Source organism: Rutidosis leptorrhynchoides, chromosome 1, assembly GCF_046630445.1.
Source record: "Rutidosis leptorrhynchoides isolate AG116_Rl617_1_P2 chromosome 1, CSIRO_AGI_Rlap_v1, whole genome shotgun sequence".
Taxonomy (NCBI): domain Eukaryota; kingdom Viridiplantae; phylum Streptophyta; class Magnoliopsida; order Asterales; family Asteraceae; genus Rutidosis; species Rutidosis leptorrhynchoides.
Genome location: NC_092333.1, coordinates 498998805 through 499012092, shown reverse-complemented (window position 1 = coordinate 499012092; position 13288 = coordinate 498998805). Strand labels below are relative to the sequence as shown.

Below are 13288 nucleotides of genomic sequence, written 5' to 3'. Positions count from 1 at the left end.
ATGATTAAAAATAGCGTAGCGTTACACGGACAGAATTTCGACTTACACCCTTACAACATTCGCTAACATACCCTTATTATTAGGATTTAAAATTAAAATTAAAATTAAAATATAAATTATATATATATTACGTATATATTGAGAGAGAGATTGAAAAATAGAATATGAAATTTGATCAGAATTCGGTTTGCTTTATAGCCAGACTTGATTTTTGGGGCTCCGCGACTCGCGGCAAAATGCCCTTCAAACTCCGCGAGTCACGGAGATAGTAATTACAGCTCAGTCCTTGTAGTTTTCTCTGCCGACGGTTTTATATATATAAATATAATATATATATAATTAATATAATTAATTATATATTATATTATATTTATATACATAGTTAACTTGTAATTTTTAGTCCGTTGCGTCGAGCGTTAAGAGTTGACTCTGGTCCCGGTTCCGGATTTTCGAACGTCCTTGCGTACAATTTTATATTTTGTACTTTGCGTTTTGAATCTTGTACTCTTGTGATTTCGAGACGTTTCTTATCAATAATTGGAACCTTTTTGATTGTCTTTTGTACTTTTGAGCTTTTTGGTCGTTTGCGTCTTCAATTCGTCGAATCTGTCTTTTGTCTTCACCTTTTATTATTTAAACGAATATCACTTGTAAATAGAACAATTGCAACTAAAAGCTTGTCTTTCTTGAGGAATAATGCTATGAAATATATGTTCGTTTTTAGCATTATCAATTGGACAATTAAAATAAACTAAAATATTGATTATAACATATGAAACTAAACAATTATGCAAGTTTGCCACTTGATTTCATCTTAAACCTCATTTGTATCTTGACGATTACAATCTGCGTTCAAACCTTTCATAATTCTTGAAAACACCTCAATCGAGAGGATGATCCAACCGCACTTCATCTACGGAAGAAGAGATTGATGCATATAATTATGCACTTGAAAACACTCAGAACCCGAGTAAACGTTTAACACGTATCTGTGCTAGCTCCTTTGGCTTTGTTATTACCGAAAATAAATTTGCAATTCCTTTCCAAATTAGCCAATTTTGTCACAGCTTTAGCAAATCAATTTTGACTTTTCAATCGTACTAGTCTTATTATAACCTCGATATACACGATGCCCTTTCGCCATCGTTACCGGAGAACCGTTTATATCCTACCACATTAGCAGTAAACTTACCAGCAATTTCATTACCCTTTGACTTAAGTCTCTCCAAAAAATCACTATACTTATTCATTAAAACCTATCATGTACTCATCTGCATCTTGTAATGATAGTTGCCATACCAAAAAGCTTGAATCATTATTCTCGAATATCGCAGCAAATCTACGACAACAGTTATCTAACGTCTACCTTCAAGATTTACATACTTCGAATGTAAAGCTTCTGAAAAACACCCAAATCTACGATTGAGTTCTCAGAATTTTTTGGAAAAGCTAAATGAAGCAGCAAAAACTGTAGACAACCATAACAGTCAAAAGTGTGATGATAAAGAATAGTGTGTTGGCAAAGTTCGGAAAAAGAGAAGGTTTTGAAACTGAAAAACGGTTAAGCAAACCATGAAGGAGGCTGTGGACAAATCACAAGGACGAAATCTACCTTCAAAGGATCCAAATGATTCAGTATCTGCTGAAGTCGTTAACGAATACCTTGCTCCTGACTCTAAACCCTTGCGGACAATATTCTTCATCATCCTATAATCTTAGATATTCTAAAATATCATCATACCTTTTATTATAAATATCCTCCATATTTCTGAAGATATTTCATAACTATTCTTATCCGAAATTAGTTATCTCTTCACACTATCTGTGTTACATCATAAAAGAAACTATTTTAGTTTCTAAATTCTGAAACCTTCGAGTTTAAATTATGAATGTTTTGAAGTAGTGTTGGGAACTGAAGCATGAGTTAGTATAATATAATGACACTTGATCAACGTGATTATATTACAGTAAGTCATGCTGAGTTTCTAATGGGACGTGATGATTCACAGATCAAAACGTCATCATGTGCCATGTTACATAACTCTTTCATTCTGCTTAACTTCTGAACATATCAAGAAAATATATTCTTGATAGTTCTATTCTCAGTAATTCTGATAATTTAACCAATTAAGATCGTGCTATTACAATCTCTCTCTTAGTACATTAGTCATGTTAATTCGAAACTCCATACCTATGAATTCTGGACCATTACTTGCAGAGAGAAAACAAAAGAATGAAGCTCTGAAATAGAAAGAGGAGTATAAATCGCAGCAAATAAAAGAGGGCATTAACTGTGGATGACAATGAATATAGAAGACAGAAGATGGGACTTCGAAATATAAAGGAAAATATAAAGCCCAACAACGCCGAAATTACAAACCGTGTATATCAATGCGTATAGCAATATAAAGACTCGGGAGAACTAAAAATACTATAAACCCAAGAGCATAGTCGAAGTAGACAGATTCCTCCTGTGGAAGATGAAAAAAAAAGAGAATGATTGATATGAAAGTCGGGAATATATCCAGAATTAAAATTGGATGAAGCATATTGACTGATGATTTGGAAATATGAATTAAAGTATAGAAAATGGGAGTAGTGGAAAATAATGGAACGGAAAAAGTTTAATTTATAATGGAAATATCAGACAGAGTAATCAAGGAAGATCACCATATTTAATTATAGAGATCCTAATTTCCTGATTCGCCGAAGAATCAAATTTTTTTTAGATTTCGAAGATTTTCTTTAAATCCCTTGAATTCCGAAATTCAACCGTGACTACGTCACTGGTTAAGACGAACTTGCATTTACTCATTTCACTCTTTTGTGATAACTTCATTCGCACGCTTTACATAATCGAATCATTTTATCTATATTATTCAATGATGATAAAACTCTAATTATCAACTCATATTCGTCATGAAAACATTTTTATTGTTATCCATGACCACCTCACTCAAATTTCGGTACGAAATTTCTTTAACGGGTAGGTACTGTGATGACCCAGAAATTTTTGACCAAATTTAAACTTAATCTTTATATTTTTGACACGATAAGAAATGTCTGTAATGTTAAGTCTCAAAATTTTGAACTGTTTCATATATTGAATTGACCTTCGACAATTTCTGACGATTCACAAACAATAGATATGTAGATATAAATAATTATATTTAATAATACATTAATAAATTATTAATTTTTGGAATTAAGAATAATATAATAAACGATATAATAAAGTTCATTATTAAAATGAATATATATATATATATATATATATACATATATATATATATACATATATATATATATATATATATATACATATATATATACATACATATATATACATATATATATATATATATATATACATATATATAGTATATTAAAAATAAATGATTTCGAGCTTAAATAGTCAATGATTGTAATACTCGGTTGGTATTTCGTTAATATTCATATAGATCTAATGCGGATTTATAAAGATTTAAAATAAGAGTTGGTCCGTAAATGGATTACGAAGATTATTGGTTTGATAGAAATACTTTCATCTTTTTAGTTTAAATTTTAGTACTCCGTATATAGTACTTGGAATTAAAAACAAATAATGGACGAACATTTTTGATTAGGTTGCAATCAGTTAATGACCAGAATAAATAAATGGACTTAATTTAAAAATTGAGGATTTTTCGGAAAACTCTTATGTGTAAACTGTTTAGCAATGAACCACGATATAACACTCCGTGATTTGATAATAAGCCAAACCTCCGGCTGCTAATTGTTTCATGATTTTAGCATTCTGTTACATGTCAATTCTTATTAGTATTATTATATAATTATTAATAATTTAAAGTTTAGGTTTTTTTGTTTCCTTGCTTTGCCGTAACCCCACCCCAATTCAATTTGTTCACTGATTGTTTCATTTTGAGAGGATACACATCATATTTACATTTTTTTTTGTTTCTATCAGCCACTCATCATCCCTTTTATATATATATATGTACATATAGCATATAGATAGTTATACACACACATATTGCTTATTTTGAATCTTGCTCAATCAAAGCCATAAACCCAAAAATCATTTTGTTGTTTTGGTACGACTGCTCGATTTTCGATAAACAACAAACCACCACCATATCACCAACCATTGTGAACAACAATAGTCCCCATCGGTTCCCACTCCATCACCTTCAAACTCAAACCACAACACCACCATTCTTTTCTTGTTCTTTCTATTTTCTAACACAAACCGCCATTCCTTTTTCATTTTACAGCCCAACAAACCGTTACAACCAACACCACCTTGTCACCACTACTTCTATTGCTCATCATCGACAACAATCCCTTTGTACTTGTGCTTGCTTTCTGTTTCTTTTCTTGATCGATCCCAAGCCAAAACCAACTTGTTCGTGACCATTCACCACCACTCAAGCCGCCATTATCACTAACATAAAACCCGACACCACCTGCATTTTTCCTCTTGTTCGAACCCAAAACTGTTATAGTTATTATCCTTGTTCCATTGCCATCAAAATGACAACAACCCACCAATTTGTTTCTGTTGTTACTACTACTATACCTGCAATAAAACTCAACCACAAACCATGTTACTCTTTGAATCCATTTATACTACTCGCTATTGCTATATCTATTGTGTTTTCTATTTTAATCAGCACTAAACCGTTGCCTTTTTTATTCTTCTTTTGCTTTTGTTCTTCGACACTGCAACTGCCACTATATCAATTTGTTGTTCGAAAACTACTGCTGCAAACCTGTGGTACTTATTACTGTTTCGAACTCCAATTGCTATGATAGCCTCCAAGCCACCTGCTATGTTCGACAGACCATATCAGTCACCATTAAACCACCACTGTAACGTCACTACTGCACGATTACTGTTTCTTTTTGCAACCATTTGAACCACCACAATATCATCATCAATCACCACCATTAACTCTCAAACAACACCCATTGATTATCAACCACTCAAAATCCAATTCATTTGTTTTCTGTTGCAGGCTAGTCGAACAAACACCAAAACCCAAACCATTAAGATTGCTGCTATTGTTTCTAATCTGCCCAAAATCGAAGACCTGCTATTTCCTGTTACCATTCGAAAAATCACAAAATCAACCTAATCCCTAAATTATGATCAATTTATTTATCCAATAAAAACAATAAAAATGTAATTATGCACATAAATTTGGCATAAACAATTCAATCAGACAATTAAGATCCCTAGTAATCGAATAAATTAAAAGTGAATCGAATTACTTACATAGATCTTTAATTGAATATCGATCACCATGGTTTGATTATGGATTCTGAGTTGTGCCTGTTATGATTTGATGAATGATGATGATTAACAAGGATGAACGATGATGTTAGATGATGATGTTGATGATAATCGCGATGAAAACGATGATGATGATGATGATAAATTGAAGTCGACATGTTGTTGCTATCATGGGTGTGTGTTATCGCCTACATCGATGAATGTTGCTACTGCATAACATTTCTGTTAAAAACCAATATACCCGTAACCCTATATGGATTTTTTTTTTTGGGCTGTTGATGATTCAAAAAGGCATACAATTGGGCTAGCTAAATGGACTCCTTAAAACCTTAATGGATTTTGCAATAGGTATAATATTATTATTATTATTTTTATCATCATTTTTATTACTATCATTATCATTATCATTATTATTATTATTATTATTATTATTATTATTATTATTATTATTATTATTATTATTATTATTATTATTATTATTATTATTATTATTATTATTGTCATTATTATTATTATTATTATTATTATTATTATTATTATTATTATTATTATTATTATTATTATTATTATTAGGAATATAAGTATTATTATTAACATTATCATTATTATGATTAATAGTTATTATTAAGTATTATTATTATTATCATTAATATCATTATTATTATTAAAATAAGTATTATTAGTATTAATAACATTATTATTATCATTATTAGTAAAATTATTATTATTATAAGTTATCATAGTTATTATTATTACTACTATTATTATTATCATTTTTATTATTAAAAATATTAAAATTTTCATTTTTATCAAAATTATTATTATTATTATCATTATTATTATTATTTTGACATTAATATTATTATTTTAATATTATTATTATTATTATTATCATTTTTATTAATACTAGTTACATTATTATTATCATAATAACTATTATTATTATAATTGTTATTATTATTATTATAAAATAAAACAACTTTCTATTTTATCATATAACTATTAATTATATAAAACTATATTTAATACAACTATAGTAATATTTTATATTAAATAGTAATTATTTATTTAAGGTATATAAAATGAATATAATTAATTAAGTTAGTAATAAAACACATAATTTAAAATAACAATTAAAATCACTAATAATATATAACTTTGTTCGATTTCCACTATATGTGTTAATATAAATACTTGATATAGGTTCGTGAATCCGAGGTCAACCTTGCATTGTTCAGTTCCGTCGTATGCATATTTTTACTACAAAATATCGTATCGTGAGTTTCATTACTCCCTTTTTAAATGCTTTTGCAATATATATATTTTTGGGACTGAGAATACATGTGCTTTTATAAATGTTTGACGAAATAGACACAAGTAATTGAAACTACATCCTATGGTTGAATGATCGAAATCGAATATGCCCCTTTTTGCTTGGTAGCCTAAGAATTAGGGAACAGACCCCCTAATTGACGCGAATCCTAAAGATAGATCTATGGGCACTAATAAGTCCCATTCAGAGAATTTGAACTGCTTTAGTACTTCGATTTTATCATGTCCGAAGGGAGTCCCGGAATGATGGGGATATTCTATATGCATCTTGTTAATGTCGGTTACTAGGTGTTCAATCCATATGAATGATTTTTATCTCTATGTATGGGATGTTTATTTATGAGAAATGGAAATGAAAATCTTGTGGTCTATTAAAATGATGAAAATGAATATTGATGATAAACTAATGAACTCACCAACCTTTTGGTTGACACTTTAAAGCATGTTTATTCTCAGGTATGAAAGAAATCTTCCGCTGTGCATTTGCTCATTTTAGAGATATTACTTGGAGTCATTCATGACATATTTCAAAAGACGTTGCATTCGAGTCGTTGAGTTCATCAAGATTAATATTAAGTCAATTATAGTTGGATATATTATGAAATGGTATGCATGCCGTCAACTTTCGATGTAATGAAAGTTTGCCTTTTAAAAACGAATGCAATGTTTGTAAAATGTATCATATAGAGGTCAAGTACCTCGCGATGTAACCAAATATAATGTATTCATCCAGATGGATTAGGACGGGTCGTTAAACAAACGGCTCTTAGTAAACCGACACACGGTCACTTCACCTTGTGGACAAATATTCGCCGATTTGTCCCCACATTACACATACAATTTATGCATACATACAATTATTTCACTCACCTTGTATCCTCTAGCGATACAATCCATTAATCCTGCAAGCCTTCAATGTAATTCACCTATTACATTAATTCAATAATAATCTAAATCTACCAATTTAGCTAGCAAACCAACACTCACATACAATAACCCTTACAAGTGCATATTTGACCAATTTGCAATTGAAACCCATATAACCAACCTACGGTTTAACTCATAAACCCTCAAATTTTTAAGATTTTGTCTAAACATGACACTTACAAGTGCCATTCATCAACATCAATTCATTACACAAGAAACTCACCAAGTCTAGGTTATTAAACATCTCCTAGACCTAACACATCACATTTTAACAAATATTCAAGTTCCAGTAAGCACCAAATATAGCAATTTATTAGTTTAAGAGAAATTAGTAACCATTTCACTTAATCATTTAGCCAAAATTCAATTTCTAGCCAAAACCTCTTTCAAGAGGTTGCATACACCCAAACTAGACAATATAAACCCCAATTCTTAAGATAAAGGACTTTATTGACTCCATCAAACCAAAAATCCTAACACAAAATTCAAGAATCAAACAAGAAATTTGAATTAGGGTTTACCTAAAGTATCAAAGTAAATCCTAGTAGCTAGAGTCACAAGGATGAACACCAAAATGGGTTGAAAGTGACACCTTCTTTTTCAATCCAAGCTTTCTCTCACTAAAAAATCTCTCTCTAGGTTGAATAAGCTCTCAAAATATGTTCTAGACCTAAAATGCATGTTCCAGATCTGATATGATATGGGGCTAAAACCCCGTCTTTCGTGTTTTTTAAACCTTAAGTCCCTAAATTAACAAAAGCCCAAACTTCAAACTTGTTGCGCGGCACGCAACTAGGTGTGCGCAGTGCGCAGCATTGCTGCCAGAAGTGGAATGTCACAACTCTCCCCCAGTTGAACCGGATTGCGTTCTCGTGATCCAAGCTTGGTAGCAAGAAGGAAGATATTTCATCATAAAGTCCTCCGATTCCCAAGTAATCTCCGAACCCTTTTGGCGTCGTTATTGCACCTTATAGTTTCTTATTTGCTTATTCCTTATCTCCTTCACTTTTTCATCCAAGATTGCCATCGGTTCTTCCACATACTCCAACTTATTATTAAGAGTAATTTCCTACAATGTCACCCACATCGAGTCATCCGCAAGATACTTTCAAAGATGGAAAACATGAAATGTGTTATGGATCCCCGCAAGCTCCTCGGGTAACACCAACCGATACGCCACCTCACCAACTCGAGCTAGATTTTTAGATGGCCCGATGAACCGAGGACCAAGCTTTCCTCTTTTCCGGGACCATATTACACCCTTCCAGGGTGAGACTTTAAGCATCACCATATCACCTTCTTAAAACTCAATTGGTCTTCTTCGCTTATCCACATACGACTTTTGCCAATCTTGGCCAACACGACCATTAGTGCCCAAAGATAATCGTACCATTTAATTTAACAATTTTTTTCATACATAACACTTCACTTTTTTGTTTGGACATCTGTTTGGGATCACCCAGGGGACTTAACCACACACACGTTCATTTCCCGTAATTGCATAACTCGCCCCCAACTACTGCCCTGGAGGAAACCCAGACCAATCCGAGGGCATGCCCGGACCAATCCGTAGTTGCATAACCCGCCCCCAACAACTGCTCTAGGTGGATACTTCAGGTTAGGGATAACACTTAACTTAGACTCATATCTTCAAAACACAACTACATAATGAACCAACAAATAAGTAGAATACAAAAGACAAGTTTGTGGGCAAATACATTCAAGTTGAATACAAATTAAAACTGAATTTAAAGGAGAACTTCACTTACTAAGCTTGCAATCCCTTCTAATCCTTGGCTACCTCTTTACCTTCTCTTCTACCTTTTGGGGCAAAGAGCCTAAAATCCCATACACTTGCAATCCTCAATATGATATTTAATTGGTTTGGTTTCTCAATCAGTTTTATTAAGTGAAAGAAAATTTTATATTCACTAAAAACTCATCACTTATAGAATTGTGTATTATTGTTTTTTTATTTTTAATCTATTACTTTATCTATTACTCCTTCCATCTCAGATTAAATATCCATCAACAAAATTTTTTCAATTCTTGATAGTTAAGTGAAATGTATACTTTACCATTCATCTAATAAGCCATTGTAACTAATTAACTTTTAAAATAAAGTAAGAGAGATATGAAACAGTAGTAAAAGTTTTGTTGACTTATATATATCAAAAGAGTAAAACTTTAGCGATTTTTTAGTAGTATTTTCAGTAAGTAACATTTATTTTTGGACATATATAAATAGTAATGTTCGAGGGTAGGTATAATCATCCAGGTCTTATTGTGAAAGAAAAAAGCCGCCCCACGGAGCAGGCGGGTTGCTTCCTCCGATGGGCTGGTTAAGATATTCACAACTTTTTAATAGATATAATCCTTACTTTTTTTTGGGATTGAGGAGTATTATAATATAATTTGTCTTTTTAATTTTTGAATCCTTCAATAAATATTTTTAGGTTTTATACTTTGATATGTAGCATCTATTTCATTAGTTATCGATTTCTTTGAGATTTTAATGAATTTGCAACTTCATGTGAGCAGATTTACTAGGCCAACAACAAGGGAAATGATAGTGATAAACCAAAATGCTATAATAATAAGTTTGAAGATTGTGATTCTTTTTTTCAATTGTATAAAGTTCATTGCATAACATGTACAATATTTAAATAAGACATACAAATAGTTCCTTAAATGTATTACTTCATTTACAATATAATTTCATACATAATCCCACAAATTCGTTGGTTTTAAACTAGTATGTTTTTCAAATTAATGATTTTTTGGAAACGTAAATAACCAATCTTTGTAATTTTCTTACAAAGTACCACTCAAATTTGATAATGCTCTGTATAATTTTGATTTTGAAATTGCCACCGTCGTAGACTAATGAAGGTGATACATGATACAGAGTCCTCCATACACCCCAAACTTACCGTCTCATCTTGATTTCTAAAGTCTTTTTTTTTTTTTTTTACTTTGACATTAAATACTTTTATTTATGCAACATAATATTGGATGGAATTATATGATTGAATTGAGTTTTAAATGTATTTTTATTTATATACTTTTCAAATAATATTATATATATTATAAACTTAAACTAAAATAATTCTACATATATTCAATTAGAAATTTATTAAACTCAAAGCTAAAAAAAAACTTCAAACAGTAATATAGGAAAATTTAATTATTTTGTGACGCGTACAAGAGAAAAGGAGATATTTTCGGTGCAAGTACTTAAAAGTCAAAATAGTTGACTTAGGTTAATTTCGAAATTTCCCTGCAATAATGGAGGAAGCAGCTTCTTATAAGGCTTTATGTATATAGACCAAGGTCAAACTTCTTTGGACCAAAGTAGCAATAATTAGATAATAATTACTATAATATAATAAAAATATAATATGAAACAAAATTAAATAAATTATTATTAAATTATTATTAAATTATTAATTTATATATTATCTAATCTAATAGACAAAAAAGGTGAATAGTAATTAGGGGTATTTTTGTCCTTTCACCTTTTTTTATTCTAATTAAATTTCACTACACCAACAAAGACCCCAACACTTTTTCAAATATTCAAATCGACCCCCAAACAGGGGGTAAAGTGTCAAATAACAATTTTCATAAAAAATCTTAAATAAACTCCACCCAATATATTCAACGGGTCATATCTTCTCGCTCGCACCGAGTTAAATTTTTCCGACACCATCGTTAAACTCGAAATAATTTTTGAAACACAATGTCACTAACTATACGCAAAACGGACGTTTTTTAAAAAACGCTAAATATTTGGGGTACTTTTCATACACGTTGATTTTGCGTTATATTTTTAAAAGTCGATAATTACATAGCGTGTTAATTTAAAATAACATTTAAATCTTTCACGGGTTATACCTTTTAGTTCGACTAGAGTTACGCTTCAACGACATTATTCTTTAGCCACGAAATAATTTTACATACTAAACGCAATAAAATACATTGAAAATCGAACATCCGGTGCGAACAGAGGGTTCAACAACTAGTTGTCATTTACTATTAAAAAAAAGCCTATAGTGTTTCTTTCACTTCATCTCGTTCATTTTCTTCCCCACTTCATCTTTTTCCCTACTTTATCTTTTTTTTAAGTAACCAACAATATTACATCTAGATACATCAACTATCAACTAATATACACACTAAAATACAAATATAAAACACCATGCATCACTTAGCTACAACACCCAAAACAAACCCAGTTGATTTAACCGTCGCCAACGAGCACCACCGTTACCGCCGAGCACCACTACTGCCTTCGAGTAACACCTCTCAGATATGAACCATATCGCCACATAGCACCACCAAACCTCCCTCTCACACCGGCAGAAATCCGGTAGGTGGTTGTCGGTGGCCGTCAGAGCGCGTCAGAGGTCTGACGAGTGTGAGATTAGTCTTGATGGGTTTGTTAAAAGATTTCGAGTTTAATGGTGGTGGTGGTGACGTCTAGTTCATCCAAAAATGATGGAAATCGAAATTTAAAAGTTGTGGTGGTTTGAGTTTTAAAGAGAGAGAGAGAAAGAGAAGTTGATGGGGGTGGTTTTCGTGTAAAATGGAGATAGATTACACTAATCTAGGAAACACATTTACTGACTTGAGAGAAAAAGTTGTCACAATTTTTAAAAAAGTCAAAGTTATTAGACCTCTTTGGTCCAAAAGAGTGCACCCTTCATATAATTCATTCTTACCAGTTTATCAAACATACAGATTTGCTAATTTGATTCAAGTTTATTTTTATTTTATCAAGAAATGGAACCATCATCATCATCATCATCATGTTTGGTCCCTTATTCTTCATCTAAAAGGAAAAGGGATCCAAGTTGTTCTTACGATGAACATCACCGTTGTAAAAGGCCAAAGTGCGATGTGTTTCTAAACTATTCTTTTGAAGATACCGCCAATAAGTTTGTAAGCCACCTCAAGGCAGCCCTGAAACGCAATATTTTTACCATGTATGACCACAACACTCTTCCTATTGGCCAAGATATGAGTTGTGTGCAGTTGAAAGCTATTGAAGAGTCTCATACATATCTCGTTGTAATTTCCACTAATTACTCTCGTTCAGTTAAGTCCCTTGATGAGTTGGTTCTCATTATGGATTCCCTACCCAATTTTAAGAACAGGAAAGTTATTCCAGGAAGCCTTCTGAGCACACAAGGCCAACATAAATCCAAATAGAGTTCGAAAATGGAAACAAGCTCTCGAAACTGCATGTCAAATCATCGGTATACATATAAGAAATGGGTAAGTATTAAATCGTAAAGTTACAAAACCTATAAACCAAAAGCAATTTTAACGCTAAGGCATATTGTTGATTGGGTTGCAATTTTTTTGTTAGATTATAGGGTATGAATATAGATTGGTTTCTAAATCCTGTAATACTTTCTTAATCACGTAGTCCGACCTTATCGAGTGTTGGGTTCACGAAATCTTAACTACGGTAAGACAAGAATCCTACTTTGTTTCTTGGAAAAATAGATAATAAAATCTGTGTATATCAGAGAGTGTTTGGATGTTTCTGTATGTAAGATTATGAAAACAAAACCGAAGTATTAATGAGTTCATTACTTTTTTTGGTGATTAGGAATGAAAGGGCTTAAGCATAACTAGATAACATTTTCTTTTAAGTAAATCATAACTAACTAAAATATTTGTGAGATGGCACTAAAGTCACCAACACAATTTAATGTGTTTCAC

At 31.4% G+C, this 13288-nt stretch overlaps 1 protein-coding gene across 1 annotated transcript; it reads left to right on the top strand.

Annotated features, from left to right (window-relative positions):
• Positions 1–12340: 12340 nt before the first annotated feature.
• LOC139841064 (disease resistance protein RLM3-like) lies at positions 12341–12769 on the top strand. Its single transcript, XM_071831299.1, has one exon. It carries the CDS (start codon positions 12341–12343, stop codon positions 12767–12769), a length of 429 nt encoding a protein of 142 aa, XP_071687400.1.
• Positions 12770–13288: the final 519 nt, after the last annotated feature.